The 20,447-nt window shown below is 50.6% G+C and overlaps 1 protein-coding gene across 4 annotated transcripts; it reads left to right on the top strand.

Annotated features, from left to right (window-relative positions):
* The first annotated feature begins 609 nt into the window (after positions 1-609).
* On the top strand, positions 610-16,558 carry TPX2 (TPX2 microtubule nucleation factor). 4 transcript variants are annotated; one of them, XM_071573029.1, is made up of 17 exons: positions 610-661; positions 5,536-5,690; positions 5,952-6,077; positions 6,250-6,358; positions 6,892-7,023; positions 7,689-7,808; positions 8,217-8,350; positions 8,651-8,808; positions 9,216-9,387; positions 9,520-9,658; positions 10,110-10,320; positions 10,549-10,647; positions 11,321-11,497; positions 11,624-11,770; positions 12,323-12,434; positions 13,086-13,273; positions 13,745-16,558. In XM_071573029.1, exons 2-17 carry the CDS (start codon positions 5,585-5,587, stop codon positions 13,853-13,855), a joined length of 2,241 nt encoding a protein of 746 aa, XP_071429130.1. In that variant the 5' UTR covers positions 610-661; positions 5,536-5,584; the 3' UTR covers positions 13,856-16,558. The 4 variants fall into 4 exon arrangements, with proteins under 4 accessions (XP_071429130.1, XP_071429133.1, XP_071429131.1 ...); XM_071573032.1 differs by lacking the exon at positions 610-661 and adding an exon at positions 952-1,128; XM_071573030.1 differs by lacking the exon at positions 610-661 and adding an exon at positions 3,484-5,416.
* Positions 16,559-20,447: the final 3,889 nt, after the last annotated feature.

The raw sequence follows: 20,447 nt of genomic DNA, 5'->3' as shown, positions 1-20,447 counted from the left end.
TGTCTCCACAGTGCTCCGGGAGCCTGCGGCGGGCAGGCTGATGCAGGCAGGGGAAGCTGCTGTGGCACCCAGGGCCGGCCCCGCCGTTACCGGCCGGGTCTGCCCGTCCTTCCGCGAGTGCCACGGGGAGGTTTACGCGGGATTCGGGGTCGGTAACGGCTCTGCGCATAGGGCAATTTCCCCCGGCAGCAGCGGGAGCCTGGGTCACCCGGGGGAAGCCCATTCCGCGGGCCCAGCAGTCACAGGGGCTGGTTTGGTGACGGTCAGTGGGTGGACACCGGGCAGCGAACACCGGCACAGCCGCGGCGCTCCGGTGAGCTTCTGCCCCGGCTGCCACCGGCCGCGGGGACCCGCCCGCCGGCCGCTGATAGGGCGTCCCGAGCGTCACTCAAAGCGCCGCCGCGGTGTATTGTGGTAGTTGTAGTTCTCTTCCGGGAGCCCCGCGTCGTCCCCGTGCGAATGGGCACTACATTTCCCATCAGCCTTTGCAGGTAACGCCCAATGGCGGAGCCCGGGGGGTCGGTTCATCCGGGAGCTCCGGCGGACACAGCCAATGGGCGCGCGCCGAGGGCGCAGCGCGGGCGCTGATTGGTGCGTTCGGACGGGCGGGTCGGGTTTGAAATCCGTTAGCGGAGGCGCCTGGCGGGGCGGCCGCGCTGAGGTGAGTGAGGGGTGGCCGAGCCCTCCCGAGCCCACCGGAGCCCCCGGCCAGGTCCCCCCGAGCTCCCGGCCACGCCCTCGGGAGCCCCCGGCCAGGCCCCCCCTCCCCCCCTCCTCGAGCCCACCGGAGCTCCCGGCCAGGCCCTCCCGAGCCCCCGGCCAGGCCCCCCCGGATCCCCCGGCCAGGCCCCCCCCCCCCCCCCCTCGAGCCCACCGGAGCCCCCGGCCAGCCCTTCCCGAGCCCACCGGAGCCCCCGGCCAGGCCCCCCCCCGAGCCCACCGGAGCCCCCGGCCAGGTCCCCCCGAGCCCACCCCACTCGAGCCCCCAGCCAGGCCCTTCGCCCCCGCCCCGCAGCCCTTCGCCAGAGCCGGCCGAGTCGCTCCACCCGCGGGGACGCGGCAGCGCCCCGGGCCCGCTCCCAGCCCAGGTATCGGTAACGAGGCCGAGGGCGCAGCTTGCCATTGCAGGTGAGAGGCGGCCCCGGGCGCTCAGGCCGTGACCGGAGCCGCTGTGGCGGGCGGGATTGTGCTGGGGGAGCCGAACCGGGGAGTTGGTGCTTTCCCGGTGGGATCGCGGTGCTGGAACAAGCCTTGGGGTGGGGTGGGTTCCTCGGGATGAAATAGAGTTCCGAGTCTTAAGAATATCACAAAATCTGACGGAAAGGTGCATTTCACGATTAAAAGCTCTGTTGCTTCTTCTTAGGCCGAGTCCTGCTTCCCAGGAAGAGGAGGGAAGCAAACCAGAAGAAACCTGGCTCAAGTAGCAGAAAAAGCATTAAAGGGGTTATTTTTATGCGGTGCTTTTTTAAACTAGAGGACGTTCAGCCTATTCTAACAATAAGTTGAGGTTATACTGGCTAAAAATAATTTACTTTTCCTTGAACAGCTATTCTTAGGCTGTCCCATCTTCGTGTCTTCTGAAACTTGTAGGATCCCATGTAGGGAGCACGAGATGCCAGGGCTGTTTATTTTTGGGAATGGGGGCGGTCTGGGCCATTAGCAGAGCAAAGGCTGTGCCAGGACCTTGCCCCTCCCTTCGCTGTGGGTCCGGAGCTTCCTGCGGGCTCAGCTCTCAGCTGGGGAGAGATAAAGGATTTGACTCCCCGTTTGGACGTTACATGATGAAACAGGGTGGGGTTTGATGTGCTGGGGTATGGGAAATTCAGTGTTGGAATAGCACAGTTGGAGGCTGAGGGAGGGGCACTAGAGGGGAGGGAGAAGCTGTAGATCCAGAGGGTGTTAAAAGTGTTCAGTTAACCCTGCTCAGGATGAAGGATGACTTGCCAAGGCTGCTGACACATGGAAGCAGTTCAGGTGGTGGTTTGTAGTGGGATGGCTCCTGCCAGGCTGTGGTGATGGGACTGTAGCTACAGAGTGGCAATGTTCAATTGGTCTGATTTACACACTATCCCCTAGAAAGCATCTGGGAACTTTGTATTATTATCCCTATGAAAGGGATGGAAAGCTCTGGGTTGAAGGGCAATAAAGAAGCTGGTGGTTAGTGCAGAGTCCTGTGTTTGAGCCCAGCAGAAGGCACTGGAATTGCCTCAGGATGTTGCTATGCAGCTGCCTCAGCCTCGAGGAGGCTTCTCTTGCTTGTTCCTGGTTGCTTGTTTTGAGCCATGTGGATCAACTTGTTTTGCACTTACCTGCTGAAATAATTTGGAGTATCCTGTTTGTGTCTGCTCTTATTTTCTTTCCACTTTCTGATCCTGTTGGGATTTGCCATAAGTAACATCTGTGGCTTGTGAAGCTCCACTGGTGTGTTGTGATAAAGCCTCACCCCCAGCTGAGTAAGGGCTTATCTAATTACACTGCAAGGTGGCAAGAAGGAGCAGATCTCTGTGCCCTCCTCAGAATCCAGACTGGGTTGGGTTGGAAGGGACCTTAAATTCATCTCATTCCAATCCCCTGCCATGGGCAGGGACAACTTCCATTAGACCAAGCCCTGTTCAACCTGCCCTTGAGCATTTCCAGGGATGGAGCAGCCACAGCTTCTCTGAGCAACCTCTGCCAGGGCCTCACCACCCTCACAGGGAAGAATTCCTGCCTAGGATCCAATCTAAATCTCCCCTCTTTTATTTTGAAGCCATTCCACTTTGTCCTATCACTGGCTGCCTCACTATCCTTCTGTCCATCCCTTGCTACTCCCCCAGACTGAAACTCCTCCATTCTCTCTTGATTCTGACCTTGATTTCTCATCCTGGAATGCTGCAGCCTCTCTGACACAATGCCCTGTAAAGCTGGGATGTCCTTTGTCCAGGCAGTGGTTGCTGTTCCTGCTTTTGGCACAACATTGACAGCCACACTGAGATCCCCTCAGTGATGGAATTGTGTCAGTATTTTAAAGCTAATTTGGATTAGAGTGAGGTGTGAAGTTATTCCAAAATACCTGTTGTGCTTGCTGGTGGATCAGTCTTATTCTGGGATAGGAATGCTTGTTCCAATTTAGCTTAATCCTTTTTCAAAGCTAACTAATCTAAACCATGCCAAGGCACTCCTGTGGAACGTGCCAATGGGGACTTACTCAAACCAACCCTGATGTGCAGAGGAACCCACTCCCTGTTCCTCATTGTGGCTGTGGCTGTGCTGCTCTGAAAGCACATTCAGCTCAGTGAGAGAGCAGACTTGGAAAGAAAATGAGGGTTTTAATGAGGTGGTTGGTTTATAAAAGGAGTTTGGGGTGGTTTTGGAGGCAAGAAGAGCAGATCCTCCTCTGCTCTGTGAATCAGGTGAAAGCTGATCCTCAGGACGGGCTGAGGGTTCCCTGGCTGGCTGGGGACACCTGTGCTGACACAGGGGGTGATGGATGTGGGGACAGCAGGTCACACTCCAAACCCACCCTGGGGCTGGGTAGGGTTACAGTGCCTGTAATCACACTCAGGGAAACACACACAGTGCCTGCTAATTAGGGAATGTCCCTATTAATGAGAAGAAATTTCCACACCTCACTTGAGGGGGATGAGTGGCACAGTGGAGAGAAGGAATTCAGGATTGAGATAAATGTGGTTCTGCTGTCAAAATTGTGATGAGCTGTTCTAAAATGCCTGCAGGGAGTGGGCAGGGGGGTTGGCCTGTGCTTGGCCCAGCCTGCTGGGATTGCAGGAGCCTTGTGGGGGCACATTGGGCTGATAAATCAGTGACAGGAGCTCAGCCCGGAGCCTGATGGGCGGCTGGAGGAGGGAGGTGCCTTTCAGGGACCTGCTGCTTCACTGTCAGTCCTGTACCAGGCAGGGCTTGGGATACTTAGGGATTTGAGAGGCAGATGCCATGAGTTCATCTGACTGAAATGGACCCTCTGGAGTTCAGTCACAGTAACTTCTGCCTCCCTGTTTTCTCTTTTGAGAAACTTGGAGTATGAATCTGAGGCATTGATAGAATCCCTTTCTTTTCCTGACTGTTCTGTCTGCCATGGAGGGAAGGGAAGAGAGAAGGGGTCGGTGATGAGGGGGCTGACACTGTGGGATACATGGATTTTACACAGCAAAAAGCTGGGAACTGCAGCAGTGGGTACAAGTGGCTGTGAAACTCGATGCCCAGAGCTCTGACTTGGTGGACTGACTGGGGAGGGTGAGGGGAGAATGCAGAGATGACGCATTTGATTTTTAAAAAAGTGCAAAGTGTTGACAGAAACTCTATCTTGATTAAGGGCAGTAGGAAAGCATTTGATTCCACCCGTGTCTCAAGCTCAGTTACAGTTGGTTTTGGCTCTGATTCTTCTGTTTGCCTTCTTTGGGCCCTACCTTGACATCCTCACAGCCCTGTAGCTGCTGCTTCTCTGAGGACATTCTTCCCTTCAACTATCCCAGTTCTGCTCTGGGGAGCTGCAGTTTTCCAGAGCAGCCACCCTGGGGCCAGAGGTTGTGACCAGCCATGGTACCCCCCAAACACTGCCTGGATTTATTCTTGACCATTTTCTCATTTATGGAGCAGACACCATCCCAGCTGAACATGTGTGGTCTGCCCAGACAGATGGTTTGGGGCTGAGGCTCTGTGGATGAGGGATATGCTGCCTTGATGTTGCCTGGGCTCATAAAAGCAAAGTTCAGGTGATCTCCTTGGGGAGTGCTTTATAACACCCTCATGGGCTTTGCCTCACAGCTGTGCAAGGCTTCACCAAAACACCTTTGCAAAAAGGTTTTGCTGTAATTTCAGGGCTTGTAACTTTGTTGCTGGCTTTGTTCCTGTTCCGTTGGGTTTAATATCACCTGTTGACACAGGGACTCCTCTGGCTGTCAGTGCTCCATTAATTAACTTCAGCGACTGTTTGACGTGGTCACAGTGCTCGGTTTGTTTATAGCCTGGCCAGCCCTGGGCTAGTGTTGTGGAATGCAGGAGGGCCTGACACTGCCCTCCTCCTGACTTTTTGCCCAGTAACAATGCTCTACAGAGCCCTTGTCCTGCTTGGAGAATCAATTTACTCTCTAGAAGAGCATCTTTGTGTCATTAGTTCTTGTTTGTGGCCCTTCAGAGGGAGAAGGGCTGTGCTTTGGGGTGAACTTCATCATGTTTGTAAATCCTGTAAGGATGAGAACCATTCTTTGTGTGTAATGAGGGTAGGAAGTGCAAAGGAAAAGATTTAATCTTTACTTTGTCTTAAAAGTACAAGTCTAGCACCTACAGGTACAAAGAAAACCCTCAAAACTTGATCTTTCTGATAGTTTTGAACCTGGAAATGTCAACAGTGGTGCAATCTCCTCCTTAGCTTTGCCAGCCAGCAGTAGAATAAAACCCTGCATGATGATCCTTCCCAAAGGTGGGAAGTGCAAGAAAGGGGGGATATAAACCAAGGGCTGTCCCAGTGCCTGTGCCCAGACACCCTGTGGAGGAAGAGAGGTGGGAATGATCCCACTGACACTCTGTTCTTGTCTGAAGGGCTCCAGTGGTGACACAGAGGACTCGTGGGGACAGTGTGACAGCAAAGATGTCTAGATCAGAATCCCGTTATTCCTTTGATGTCCCAAACACCTGCATCAACTTTGAAACTCTGAAGGAGGAGGATGATCTGTATGATGCAGACTCCTGGTTTGGTAAGTGGCTTCCAACTCCTTATTTGTTTTCTTACTGGACAAGGCCTTGGTGTGATCCTTGTTTTGGGTATGGCTTCTGTCCCAGTTGGTTAATCATGTTGTTGGCTGCATCATTCATCATGCATGGTGGTTTTTTGTTTTATGGGGATTTCTTATTTATTTAAACTTTAATATCTGTAACTTGGCAGATGACTTAGTTAAATTCATAATTAATTCTGATGTATTGTAGTATGTACATTGAATGTCTTTCTCTCTTTACAGACCAAAAAGCCAACCTGGAGAATGTGCCTCCTGCAGAAAATCTGGAGAAGGTCTTGAAGAGCAGCCCTGGTTTTTCAGAGCCTAATGTTGTTCTGTCTTCTTTCACACCACAAAAAGTAGCAAAGAGTAAGCTGGCATGGTATGGGGAGGGAGGGAATTAATTTTAGCTGCTTTTCACTGGCAGAATGGAAAGACCTCTGTCTTTTTTGTGGGACCATCTTCATCAACTGGTCTCGTGTGGTTTTACTTTGAGATGATCTTTGCATGTGGATGAGCTGACCCTTGTGCCCCTTGTCAGGTGAGAGTGACGGTGAAGCAGAATCTGCACAGGCCAATACAGTCCCTCAGAACATCGTTGTGTCCTTGGCCACCTGGAGAGCTGGTGCCCCTGCAGAGGTCCCTCAAAGGTGAAATACTTGTGTTCACTTTGCACAATGATTGATGGCAGGTCTCTGCTCTCAGGATCTGCAGTTCTGGCTGCTCTTGGGCCATCCTGTGGGGCTGCAGTTCCTCAGGATGGAGGTGGTGTATTGGGACAGCTGATCTGCTGGCTAAGCTGGAAGAACAGTCTCTAGGGTGGGAAATGTAATGCAGTGTCTCACATACTTGTCAAATGAGACTTGGTAGCACCAGGAGCTTCTGGAATGTGAGGATATCTGAAACTGAGGTGGCTTATAAAGTTTCTTTGTTTATATCTGTTTGACTTGGGCAGAAGTTGTTCTTGATATGAATGCAAAGGGCTCTTTGTGCTCATATATACCAAAGAATATTAAATTTATGGATTGTTAAACTTTAATAAATCGTGCTGCATTTGGATTGTTGTTTTAAGCACAATTTGAATGGAGGGGTTGGGTAATGCACTGACATAAAAAGTGTTCTCCAAGTCGTGTATCTCCTCAGAGCTGTGGGAAAGCTGACCTTTGGTTTCTGTTCTGTCTAGAGCGGGCAGGAGGCAGACTCGGAAGCAGAGGAAAACCCAGCAGTGCAAGCAGCCAGGGAGAGTCAAAGCAGAGAGAGCTGACAATGCCCTGGATATTAAGGAAGAGGTTCCACCCCCAAAGAAAATGAGAATGTATGTCATCAAAATCCTTCTGTCTGGGGCTGGGAAGGGGGATGCAACTGTTCCTTTGGAAAGGATTTCCACCTGGCTGAGTGGCTTCTCACAGGAAGGTTAGGGGATGATGGCTGGAACTGATTCCTGATATGGTTTCATAAACAAGAAAGAGCTGTAAGAGCTGAAGGATTCACTGTTTGGAGGTATAGATGTGAATGAAACAAGCATGGGTTTCTTCTGCTTCTTACTCCTTACTCAGTGTCTGTCAGTTGGCTTTAAATTTGTCTTAACTATCCATCAGGAAGTCATCAGGCAATTAGTCATAAGTTATGAAAGAAGCACAGCTCAAATATTTCTCAAATTAGCTTAACCACTAAGGTATCATATGGTGATAAGCTTGAGGTTAGGAAATTGAAGTGTCTTCTTTGAAATGCTGCTGCACTACAGTACCACTCCTTTCTCTAGAAAAGTTCCAAAAACTCAGTAATTCATATTCCCTTCTGCAGCCTTAGAGTACCAACAAAAACTGGGCAGTCTATACCTGTGCTGAGGTAAGACCAGCCTGGCACACCTTAGACCTCACCAGGTGTTGGGACATATGGTGGCAAGGACTGCAGATGATCTTTGGTTTTGAACACAGTTAATTGGAGTGGTTTGCCCTAACAAACAAGTTGTTTTCTTAGGTCTGGCAGCAGACAGAAGGAGACAGAAGAATCCACAGCAGAGCCCTCACAGGATCCTGGCCTGTCCCCAGAGAGAGGGAAAAGCAAACCACCCATGCCCTCCACGCCAGCAATGTTGAAGTACGTGGCTTTCTTGTGACCTGTCTGCTAATCACAGTTGATTTAGGTGACAGTCCTGGCTGAGTGTTTCCAGCTTCAACTTAGCATGTGATGGTATCACATTTAGTAAACACTGGGTCGAGACAACAATATCAGGATGAAATGTTCTTCACCAGCTGAACCTGTGCACAGGAAAGCTTTTGCTTTTCTTTTGAACTGATGGATGGAGTGTGCACAAAGCAAATGGGTCTGCAGAATAGCAGATAGCTCTGGGTTTTCTTCAGCAAACATCTTCTAAATAGTGTGCTTTTATAACAAGGGATGCTCCTGCAGTGAGCTTGGAAATAATCATGTTCCTTGCACTAACACCATGCTAATACCCAGGGAAGCAGGAAGGAATACCTCACAGCCTTTAATGTGCTTCTGCAGGAGGGCCAAACCTTCCAGCAAGCTGAAGAGTACAGAGGAACAGGAGCTGGAAAAGATGCAGCAGTTGCAGCAGGAGGTTATGGAGCTGCGGAAGAAGAATGAGGAGTCTCTGAAAGCAGCTATTGCTGGAGCAGGTGGGATCTGCCTGCATTGCTGTACTGGGCTCAGCTGGAGAGTGCTGCACAGAGCTGTGCAAGTACAGCTGGAAACAAGCATTCCAGACTTCGTAATAAATATTAGGAAGCATTTAATGTAGATCAGCCCCTAAACTGCCTGGAGAAAAGTATATTTGGGGTTTGTCATGTTTAGAAAGATTAAAGATGGGTTCTCTAAAAACTTGCCTATTTATTAGAAATTAAATGCCATTTATGTCCACACAAATCTGACACCTCTACTCCACTCCAAAGGACTTCTGTTTCTTTCTTTTTCTTTAGGACAACCCACAAAGAGACCTGTTGGTCAAGTAACAAGGCCAATTGATTTCCACTTCTGCACTGAGAATAGGATTAAACAGAACGTGGAAAGCCATCCTGGGAATGAGTACAAGGAGCTGAATTTTGCAGCAGAACTCAGGAAGCATCCTCCTTCTCCGGTGAGAGCCAGAGCATTGCCAGCACTTGGCTGGCTGATTCTTGACATCATATCCTTACTGCTTGTGCAATGCCTGTGCTGGTGACCCACAGAGGGGTTACCACAGGAGAGACAGGTGTTGTGCAAACCTTATTGTGAACTCTGTGTGGCTGCACTGCCACAAGACTTCAAGGAAACCTTGTAGAAAAAGGAGCCCTTTTAATGTCAGATCTTCCAGTCTTCATGCTTTAACCTTCTGCTTTGTACAGTTTCCCCATATGACCCGTGTGTGTTTAGACTGTGCTTAATGTTAAGTGTTACTTTCTTTACAGTGAGGGGAAGGGGCAGGTAATGTGCATCAGTGGGGAAAGGAAATGTCATCGAAGCCTCTTTGCCATGGCTGCACTGACTGTGGTTTTCTGTCTCCAGATGCGAATGCCAAAGGGATGCACCATCCCCAAGCCGTTCAATCTGTCCCAGGGAAACAAAAGAAAACTTGAAGAAACCACATCAGAATATGTGTCCTTTGCTGAGCAAGTAGAAGCATTCCAGAAACGCACACCCTCTCGTTACCATTTGAGGAGCAGGAAATCTGAGGAAGGTGAGCGGTCCTGGCTGTGTCCACGGAGGTGGAGACAGAACAAGAAAGATGCTTTGACTGCTCTGAGCAAACAGTCTGTGTTTGTTGCAGGCCTTGCCATTAACTGCTGGTCTCTGTGACTTGACTTTATAGGCCAGGGTTCAGCAAAGTCAGTGAAGCCTCGGATCACAAACGCCAAATCACCAATGCTCCGGACAAAGCAACGCTTGAGACCTGTCACCTGCAAAACTGCAGCAGAGTTAGAAGAAGAGGAAATAGAGAAAATTCAACAGTGAGTAAAGATTTACTTTAGTCCTCCAGGGGAGCATTGTACCACACTGGAAATATCTTTCAGATACCAAAATATCACTTCTCAGGAATACTCTTTTTGTGTAAAAGAATGAGCAGCATAAAATGGCTGAGACTCCTTTAGTTTGTGCATAATTCTATGGCTCTGATTGTAGGGAAGTGAAAAACAGCCCATTCATTTTAAAGAAAGTGCTTTTAGGAGAGCTGATCTAGGGTTCAGTACAGCTTATGATGGGCAAAGCAAACCCAGTACAGCAGTATGCCTTGCACATGCTTCAAAACTGCAGGTGGGCAAAGGTTTGAATTTCTAAGAAAGCAATCCATAACATTTTGCTTATTAATCTTGCTGTTCTGAAACCAAAGGAAGGGTTGCTGACTAGAGCTGCACAGTAATGTACAATGTATTGATGACTGTCTCCATCTCTGTTGTGCAGGTACAAATTCAAAGCACGAGAACTTAATCCCAAAATCTTTGAGGGTGGGCCAGTCCTGCCCAAGAAACCCTCTGTGAAGGAGCTCACACAACCCATCGGCTTTGAGCTGGAAACAGACAAAAGGATTCAGGAGCGTAAGAAGCAGCAGGAGGAAGAGCACTTCGAGTTCCATTCCAGGCCTTGTCCCACAAAAATCCTGGAAAATGTTGTGGTAAGAAGTTGAGTAATACCCAGACCTGGGAATTAGGACTGAGGTGGCAATTAGCTTTAAAATGCCTGTAGCTATGTTGCATTATGTATTTTGATAATCTTCAGTAAACTGTGTCTGCCATTAAGTAAGAACTGCACTGGTACGTCCTGTGCTTGTCAGGTTGTTTCTCTGTGATGTGATTTCTTGGCGCTTGGTCTTGAGTAACTCCTTATTCTCCCTTCTGAACAGGGTGTTCCAGAGAAGAAAGCACTTCCTTTTACAGTCCCCAAGTCTCCAGCCTTTGCCTTGAAAAACAGAACCCGTGCACTTGGTAGAGAGGAAGAAAAGGTAACAGTTGTGACGAGGCTGGAGCCTGGCCCAGGTCCCAGCACAGTGTCTGCTGTCCCCCTGGCTGTGGGTGGGATGCTCTAGCTTGGGGAGCTCCTTCCCTTCTGTGAGCAGTTCCTCCAGTGCCACCTCTGTCTGTGCCATTCCCTTCAGGTGATCTGGAGTTATTGCTACTCGTTTTACAGAAATTGGATTCTCACACAAAATGAAATTTAAACACAAGGGCACTGATGGGGGTTTCTGAGGTGTTGCTGCTATGAATGAGGAAAATGAACTGCTTAGATTTCTCAGGACATTGACCTTCCCTATTCTGTCATTGAGGGCACACAATACACATGACCTTTCTTCTCCACGAGGTGGGGAGCAGGACCCTGAATGCATCATGTGTGTCTTCCTTTCCCTCTTGCAAAGAGGACACTAAAGAAATACAGTCTAATTTGGATGAGTACTAGAACTAGAGTGGTTTGGAAAGAGGTAGAGCTGGCCTGTGGTGCAGTATGCCAATAAATAGGTACTTCTTGGATTGCTAATTTTGCAGTGTCTGGTGTAAGCTGGACCCTGCTGTGCCCCTTATTAAAGGAGCTCATTCAAAGCTCTTCATGGCTTTGTTTGGCAGGACTTGTGGTCTCTACAAAAAATGAAAAATCAGATCCTAACACTAATATCCCTTTAGGAAAAAGAAGTGGTGCCTGGGATCAAAGCTAACCCTATGCCACATTACGGGGTGCCCTTCAAACCCAAAATCCCAGAGCAGAGGCATGTGGAAATTTGCCCCTTCTCTTTTGATGCCCGGGACAAAGAGCGGCAAATACAAAAAGAGAAAAAAATAGAAGAACTGCAGAAGGAAGAGGTAAGAACTAAAGCTACCTTGGATTCCACTCCTTCAGTACAAAGATTGTGGCAGGACTTGCCTCTTGCTGTTGTCTGTTAAATGTCCAAGGAAAGGACAAGAAATATTTCAAGTTGTTGGTTTCAGGTGACAAGGTTCAAAGCGCAGCCTCTGCCTTACTTTGATGAAATTAAACTGCCAGAAAAGAAGGTCAAAACCCCAACCCAGCCTGAGCCATTCCATCTGCAGGTGGATGAACGGGGAGCTGCCAAGCTCCAAAGCTGGAAGAATCAGGTAGGAAAAAAATTATAACAGAAAAGACTGGACTTAAAGCAGCTGATGGAGTTGTGGTCGACTCCAGAAAATGTCCTGCTTGAGTTGAATCAGGAGCTGAGTTTAAGCAATGAATTATTCTGTCCTTGGCATGAGAGTTGAGCTGTGGGTTATGGATTGATGGGTTGAGGTTTTTTTATTTTTGTCACTTTATGGTAAGTGATTGGATTTACCACAACTGCTTGAACAGCTGTGGGGTAATTTGTAAGCACCAACTCTGTGCAGCTGGATCCCTTTGCTGACCATCTCTCTGCTTGGGGATTTATTGACACAAGTGATATACTGCTTTTCTCATGTGAAGTCTTCAGTGGACACCTGAAACTTCCTTCAAGCTAATTTTGGCCAAGTAACTGTCAGGCAGTGAGTGACATCTTTTTGGCTTTAATCTGATTTTCTATGGAAATTATTTGACTAAGTCAACCTGGCTATTTCAGTGTTGGGAGTGCTGGGGTCTGTGTCAGGGGGCAATGGTCTCTTTAAGCCTGGCATTTGATGTGCTCTCTTCTCCTGCAGCTTAAAGAAGACTTGAAAAGGCAGAAAGAGGCAGCGTGTTTTAAAGCTCGTCCCAACACGGTGGTGTATCAGGAGCCTTTCGTACCCAAGAAGGAGCACAAACCAGTAGCAGGTGGAGTTACAAGTGCTTGCTCTGTGGGCTTGGCGGGTAGCTCAGAACTGATGCAATTAACTGATGTTTTTTCTGGCTGTTGCCTCTTCTTCATCAGCACAGCCAATAGTGCCTTGCATTTAATCAACTAATTGCCTAACAGCTTGTGTCCCCTGGGAGCTGGGGGGTTTCCTCTCCGCCCCCCTGTCCTGCTCCAGCATGGCAGCTGTATTTAGCAGCTCTGCTGCAATTGGCAGATGATTGATGTGTGCCAGCTCAGGATAAGTGTACAGAGAATGTGAGGAGCTCCCTGCAGAGACAGCTGGCATTTCTGCAGAGCTGTCACTCTTTTCCTCCCATTTCTAATGAGACAGGCATCTTCTGCTTGGGTAGACTGAGCTTTATAGGGCATGAAACCAACAAAAAACTTGTTTGTACTAACAATTTTGTGCTTGCTCCCTCCTATGAGAACACCCATGATGGGTTGGCTCTGCATTAACACTGCTCACGTCTGGGAGCAAGATTTGCTCTTTTCCTGAAACCTGGAGGTATCTCCTAACCACTCTTGCCAAGGGAAAGCTCTCCAAAGGGAGGCTTCCACTGACACTGGTGCTGCTCTGCTTTTCCTGATTGTCTTTGAACCAATGTTATCTCCTCTATTTCTAAACTTAGAGAGCCTTTCTGGTTCTGTAGTTCCTGAAAGCTTTGAGCTGGCAACAGAAAGAAGAGCAAAAGAACGGCAAGAATTTGAAAAGCGATTGGCAGACGCAGAAGCCGTAAGGGAGAGGCATCAGGAGCAGATCAGGCAGCAACAGGAGGAGCGTGAAAAGGAAGAAGTTGCTAAGCTAAGGCAAGAAATGGTAAGTGAGCTGTTTCTGAGCAAGGGCTGTAAAGTAACCCAAAGGAATGTGGGAATATCCTTAAGAAGCTCCTGTCACTGTTGGGCTGCATTAGGACCGTCTTTTCAAGGATCCCTGTTGCAAACTGACTCCTAGTTAACTTTAGAACTGGTTAAAAAAACCAAACAAACCAACAAAAAACCACAAACAAAAACCAAAACACAAACAAAAAGCTATAAAACAACCCAAACAAAGAAGGCAGCTCTGCTGAGATGGCTGAACTTTAGACCTGTACACGTGCAGTTATCAGAGCAGAATAATCTTGGTAAAACCTACAACCCCAGAGTGTGCTGTGTGTGTGTTCCTAGTGCCTGGAGCAGTGTGGTGGTCTCAGATGCCTGCCTTAATTCCACCTGTGGCTCACCTGCAAGAGTCAGCTCCATTTGCTTCATTTCAGCTTCTTTTTGTCCTTGATTTTATTTGTTTTTACAGGTTCACAAGGCAAACCCCATACGCAAATACCGCAGCGTGGAAGTGAAGCCCAGTGATCAGCCACTGACTATGCCAAAGTCCCCCAACTTCTCAGATAGATTCCGGTGCTGATGAGCACCCGTGTCATACGAGGAGGGAGATCCCATCCCTCTCCACTCCTTTGGCAGCAGAAGGAGCAGTTGTTTTTCTGTGACTCTGAATTCCTATGCTTGGTTCTGTAGTTTGCATCCCACCTTACTAAGTAGAATTTCCTAATCTGGTCTCTGGCTAGCAGGGTCAGGCCCTTCCCTGGGGAAGAGTTTTTGGTAAAGGCTGACCATACAGATGTGTGCATCTGGCAGAGCTGCCTTGTCTTTGTACACTAAGTCTTGTTTTCAAGTGTCTTTCTTTTAGCCTTTTTATCTGTAATAAACTTAAATTAAGTGAGGTGAGGCTGCTGCAAGCCAGTGCAGCACGTCTGACCTTTCATGTGATGTTTAGATTAACAATGTAAATCTTGCCCAGGCTTTACAGTAGTTCTCTGTGTACATTAGAGCATTAAACCTTGTTGCTGTTTTATAGCTGAAGCCCTTCTGTGTGGGGAACCATTTAACTGACACATGGCTTGCTGTGAGCTGCTGCCCCAGGTCTCTTGGCTGCAGAGACATCAGCATCTCTGGCCAGTCTGGGTGGTGAGCAGAGTTAAATATAGCCCAAGTGCTCAAATGTGCTGGAGGACAAAGCCACCAGCATTGTGAAGAGTGGTCACATTTAGATTAAAGATTTTATAACTTTTTCTTACCCTTAGTATTGTGTTCTGATTTCTTACCTTTGTATCTTGCTGGAACATGCATGAGCATGGGCACCTGCTGCTGTTGTGCTGTTTAGAACAGAGGGGGAAAAGGAGAACTTAATGTGTCCAGGTAGGACAAACTTCCTTGTTTGGGGGTTATAGTAAACACTTGCTTTAATTTCCTCTGAATCTGGATGCTGTTGGAGAAGTATTCTTAGAGTGTGTGGCCTTTTATCCAGATTTTTGGGTGGAGAAGAGAAGTTCAAACTTAGGCTGTTGAACTCCAGCTGAGGGGATGGTTAGAGTTGCCATCTCATAATTGCCAAAGTACATCAAGAAATTGCTGTTTTACTCCTAATGGGGGGAGATAACAGAGGGAGAAAGTCCTCAGAGACCTAAATTCTGGGATGAACATTTGCTGTATCTGAGGGACTGTTTCTGCAGGAATCCTCCTAAAAAGCAGGTGAAGCTCAAGGAAGCTGGGGGGTCTCTATGAGAGTGTTTCAAAGAGCACCAGCCTCAGACTTCTCTGCTTGGATTAAAAGAGGGAAAGCTCCCTTGCTGAAATACAAGGATTCCAAATTAAGGGTTTTATGCAGTTAGTAACAAGGAATTTGAGGAAGTGTGTTGGTACTAAAGGATGAATGACCCTGTGGCAGCATCTTGGAAATAGTGAGGTCAGACACAACTCCTTTTTGCTCAAGTTACACTTCTTTCCCATGAGGATTTTTGTGTGGGTGTGGCAGAGCTGGGCCTGAAAGGATGACCCAGTCACTCAGGATGCCTTCAGCCACATGTTTCTGACTTTTCTGGTAGCCCCATGTTGCTGAGCTGAGGGTAACAGGATGGCCAGAAAAGCTGCTGTTGTTGCTGCTGTGACAATTTCCTGGAGTGACTGGACCAAGAGGGATGTGTCAGCATCCTCTTCTTGGAAACTAAGATCCTTATGGAACTGGCCTGTCTGCCTTAACCCCCTTTCTGTTGTAGTGGAGCCATTCCCTGCACTGTACTGGACAGGCATGTGGGCAAACCTCAGCTGTGCAGGCAGGGAAGCCCTGCTGCTTCCTCGAGTGCCAGCTCCAGCAGGCAGTGTGTGGGCAGCAGGAGCAGCAAATATTTATGATGAGTCAGGCAGAAGCTGTAATGATGATGAGCTGCTGAAGAATATAAAACCAAGCAGGATAATGAGGCTGTGAAGCTGGACCAGCCACTGATCCCTGGAGGATGGAGCAGATGTATTTCCCTGATGGCCCTACGTGGCCTCTGCTCCTGCCCTGAGGAAGGGATTGTGTGCCTGACAGCTTGGCAGTGTTTTTCCCCAATGGTATCATTTGGGTCTAATAAAAGATGTTACATCTTCCCCCAGACATGGCCTCTTGTATTCCCCACGCTCTACAACAGTAAAGGAGCCTCAGGCAGCTGTGCCTGGAAGGGTCTGGGATGTTTGGCTGAGCTGGAGTCACCGACCAGGTTCCCACAGGCTGGTGGGTGGGACCTGCCCCCTTCATTAGGAGGGAAGTGGTGATGTGGTGGAGAAAGTGTGTAAAAGATGGGTGTTCAGAGGGCTGGATGTTTGTGAGGACGGGGTTTGGTTAAGGCTTCAGCAGGGAAATGGTGGCAGGTGTTTCTCCCAGTGCCAGGGGAGATAAACTTACAGGACTGGAGTAAGAGATGGGGGTTCAACTAAGTGCTGTTCCACATGTACCTTCAGAGCTGGGGTAGGTTGAGAAACTGATGTCAAATCTATATTCTCCCTGCATGGATTTTGTGAAAACATCTTGTATTCCAGATCTCAAAACCTTTATGTGCACACCTTGAGATTCAAGAGTGGGAGAGGGAGGAGGAGGTGCAAGAAGAGCAGGATACAAAGTCTTCCTCTGATGCATTTCTAGTTGGGCTGTACCCAAAATAATTTCTTATCAAAATAATTTGCTGAATCAGCCTGGAGCAGGAACTAAAAGGCAGGCAACGTTTTTCCTGGACTTTTATGTTGAATTGCAAGATTTGACTATCTAGTGAATAAAGTTCTTATGAAAAGGCTTGATGATGCTCTCAAATCACAGCTTTGCTTCTTCCCTCTCCACCAGAAAACCTTCTTGGCTCCCCATTGGGCAGGGACATGCAGGCGGGTGGGTCCTGGTGCTCCAGGCCCGTGCTGGTGCTGCAGTTGGCTGCATTCCTGTTCTCAAGGCTCTGTGTAGCTCTGGATGTCCTTCTGATGATGCTGGGATTTTTCCTTGTCTTTCCCCATCACCTTCTGGGTGCCACCTGTCAGGACACGGTGGCAGCTCGTTGTGGGAGCCCTGGGTGCTGCTGGTTGAGTTGTGCCCGCCGGGCTGCACAGCCTGGCTGGTTTGTGTTACAGTGGCATGGCTGGGATTCAGGTGGGGATGTTGTTCAGCCTGCCCTGCTGCTCGATTTAGCCAAGGGTGTCGGGTTTCCCAGGGAATGGGCCGGCTTTGGCCCCTCAGCCTCCCTTCCCGTGGAAAGGTTAAAGTGTGCTGCTGCAGTTGTGACAACGGCGTCGCTAAGGAACAGCGTGCTTGATGCGCTGCCAGACAGCCCCAGGACAGGCTGTTTTCCAGCTGCAGCCAATGTAGGCTCTGGCTTAAATTCCTGAATGAGAAGGGGAAAAAAAACACGCAAGCCCAGGCTGAGAATCCTGGGTGGTGACAGGTTTGCAGAGAGACAGATCATTGTCCTGCTCCCTGGGGTGTGGGATTTTGGATGAAGGCATCCAAAATCCTGGGATGCAACAACTCCTGTTCTACAATTCTTTCTGCTGAGGGGTCTGATTTCAGCTTATTTCCCTCTGCCCACAAATGAATTTTGTCTGTAATAATGCCAAACCTGGTCATCAATCACCTTTGCAGAACCAGGGAGAGCCCTGCTCCCAGGGCTTTGCTTTGTCGTCCCTGTGCTTCTGACTGGACACCAGCCTTGCTCCCAGGGAGTGTATAAGATTGCAGGTATCCCAAGAAGACTGGCTGGTGTCCAGGTGGGTGCTCCTCTCCTTGGAGGATTTAATTTTGCTGTCCACCACCAGCTCCAAGGGGGCTGTGAGGAATAGCTGTGGCACTTGGACTCCCGGCCTTATACCTGGGGCATGGATGTGCTCCTTCCACCCAGTGGTTTGCCGGGAGGGTGCAGAGCCAAAGGCTGGCGGAGTGGTGGCAGTACGTGCCTGAAGTGACATTGGTGGCCTCCAGGTGTCTGGCAGCCCTCGGCCAGAGGAGGGGAGAGGCAATTCCAAGCTGTTGGCGATGACAGTCGGTGTGCAGAGTCCCTGCTGCCCAGGCACAGCATCTGGCTGATGATTCCTGACTGTGCCCTGTGGAGGACAAGGACATGCTCACCACGGGAGCAGTGGTGGTGCCATGAATGGCAGTGTGAGTGCCACAGTCCCCAAGAGCTGTGGATGTGGTGATACTCCAACCTCTGTGTGTACCTGACTGCATCAGCACTGTGGGTTGGAAGTTTGTGCCTGCTCCTGCATCATCCCTGCTGGTCCTCGTCACATTCCAGGTCCTGCCCTGGATTTGGGAAAGGAGCTGGGCTCAATGAAGCAATGAATCCAAGCTGAAGGTTGGAGCAGGAGAGTTCTGTGTCTCTGCTCAGGAGACCTGGGCTGTGTCCCACTGAGCAAATGTTGCTCTTGCATCGAGGTGGTGATGGAGGGTTCCTGATGCCAGTGCAGGGACAAATGGGACAGCAGCACCTCTGGGACAGGGAGACAGCCATGCTGCCATCCTGGCTTGTGTTGCTCTAGATGCCACATGTGAACCACAGCTCCTTTGGCAAAGCCTGAACCCAGCCCATGGCACAGAGATGCTGCTGGCTCACTGGGAGCTGGAATCTGGCAACGTGGAACAGCAGCACTCTCCCTTTCCCTGCCTGGCTGGGGTCATGTCCTCCTGGGAGGACCTGCAGGCAAGGTGGGCACTGCTCTTGAGGGGCTGCTGCTGCCTGTGTTGGTGGCTTTGGCTTAGCTTGATCATGGCACTGTCCAAGGCAGCCTTCCCACCTCCTTCACTGCTGCAGCCTCCAGCTGTAATGCAGCCCTGGATGCAGGTAAGGTTTAAGATAAGGAGAAAGCAAAGCAAGGTTTAAGCAGCTCAGTTTGGTGTCTGGCAGGACCTGTGGAATGGGGAGCTGGGAGGAAGAACTTGGCTGTCAGCAGGGTCTGGGGTTGGAGGAGCCCAGGGTAACCTCAGCCTCCCCAGGGACACCCAACCAACCAGGCCCTGCTCCCCCAGCAAGCACAGGGGTTCAGCCCTGCGCAGTCCTTGAGACCATGCCCTGGGGTTCAGCACCCCAGAATGGTCTGGCAAAGCCTGTGGGGCACCCACACACAGCATGATCCCTCTGGGAGCCTCTAATTCCTCTGTTTCTTTCCCTGATTCCCAAACCACTCGATTTTGCAGAAAATGAGTCTGTGAACCAGTTCCCAGGGGAAGCTGCTGTCCCTGGCCAGTGCCCAGTTCCCAGTTGCTGTTACCCGCATCAGGGTTTGGTGACAGTGCCCAGAGCCAGCAGTGCCCTCAGATGCCACATCACACCCATGGAGTGCAGGGTCCTTTGGAGCTGTTCTCCTAAAGGGTCAGTGCTGGTGGGCAGACTGGACACAGCTCAGTGGCACAGAGGATCAGTCCCATCAGCAGTTGCTTGTGGCCACCACCCCCATGGGTTGGCCAGTGGCTACCTTGTGCCACCTGTGAACACCTTGGAAGACCTTGGCCACCTGGGCCTTGTCCAGATTGCCCAGGCCACCCCTCAAGGGATGGCTTTGGGGTGCCACTGTGTCAGTGCCAGCCCTCCCTGTGGTGCTGTGCTGGGGCAGGAGGGAGGTCTGTCCCCATCCCCTGCCCTATGTCTGCGTGTCCACAGCCCACGGGGGGACAGGCGAGAGTGGCGTGTCCTTTGAACGGGCTCCAGCAGCAACAGGTGCTGGGAAAGGCGAAGCGGGACGGCTCCTGCTGCTGTAAAGGATCCTCCTCTGCCCGCACTAATCCGGCTCCGTTACACCCGGGATAGAAGAGGCTGCTCCCTCCGGCACTGCCACAGTGCAGATGCTGCTGCCCTGACCACCTCCTGCACCAGGGCCCAGGTAAAGGGGCTGGGGGGTGTCTGGGGCTGCTCACGTGGGACATGGTGGGGGGTGGCCCTGGGGATAGTGAAGCCCCCAGCTCTGAGAGGAACACCTCTGTCCCCTCGTGCTGAACTCTGGGGTGCAGGAACACTCTCCCAGGGACTGCTCTGCTACAGCTCCAGTCCCAGTAAGACCAGCAAGCAACTTCCCTGTTACTGGGATGGTTGCTGGTGGGTTTATTCTGGGGCTGGGCTGTCCTGACCTCCGGACGGCTGCGCAGGGAGGTGTTTTGGGACGGGGTGAGGAGAGGTGACTGGGCATGGCAAGGCAGTGAAGCCCAGGACAGAGCAGGGATTTGGGGTTCAGGTGTTGTGCTGGATTCCCACACAGGTCCATGGACACCAACAGGTCCCCTTGATGGACCTGGCTACACCAGGGCAAGGGGTCGAGCAGTGCTAGAGGCTGCTGGGTCTGGGGGTTCGTGTGGCCCCTGAGCAGATGGGGTTTGCCTGCATGGTTTGGGGGGAGCAGGGCTGGGGCCATGCTGGGAATGCTCACCTCTCCTGCTCCCCACCCGCCAGCCTGGGGCCAGAGCTTCTGTCTCCTGCCCCGCCATGGTGGGATGTGGCCTTAAATTGTCACCCTGGCCGCGCCGCGCTGGCTGTTTGCACGTCGGGGGCCCCAGGCACCCGGTGACAGGTGCCGGCGTCAGGCCATCGATCAGTCACCGCGGGGCAGATATCGGGGCACAATAGGACGGTGCCGGGTCTGGTGGCCACGTGGGGCCCCTGGCTTGGTGCCACCAGCCTGGGAGCCGCCGGCTGGGCGGTGGGGGGGCGATT

Source organism: Pithys albifrons, chromosome 18 (assembly GCF_047495875.1).
Source record: "Pithys albifrons albifrons isolate INPA30051 chromosome 18, PitAlb_v1, whole genome shotgun sequence".
NCBI classification, from domain to species: Eukaryota; Metazoa; Chordata; class Aves; order Passeriformes; family Thamnophilidae; genus Pithys; species Pithys albifrons.
The sequence above is the reverse complement of the archived record's forward strand: the minus strand, read 5'-3'. Positions and strand labels throughout refer to the sequence as shown.

Coding starts and splice junctions, on each gene's coding strand:
- TPX2 (XM_071573029.1), top strand. CDS start 5,585: ATGTCTAGATCAGAATCCCGTTATTCCTTTGATGTCCCAAACACCTGC. Junction 6,359..6,891: donor CCTGCAGAGGTCCCTCAAAG/GTGAAATACTTG, acceptor TGTTCTGTCTAG/AGCGGGCAGGAGGCAGACTC. Junction 9,659..10,109: donor GAAATAGAGAAAATTCAACA/GTGAGTAAAGAT, acceptor TCTGTTGTGCAG/GTACAAATTCAAAGCACGAG.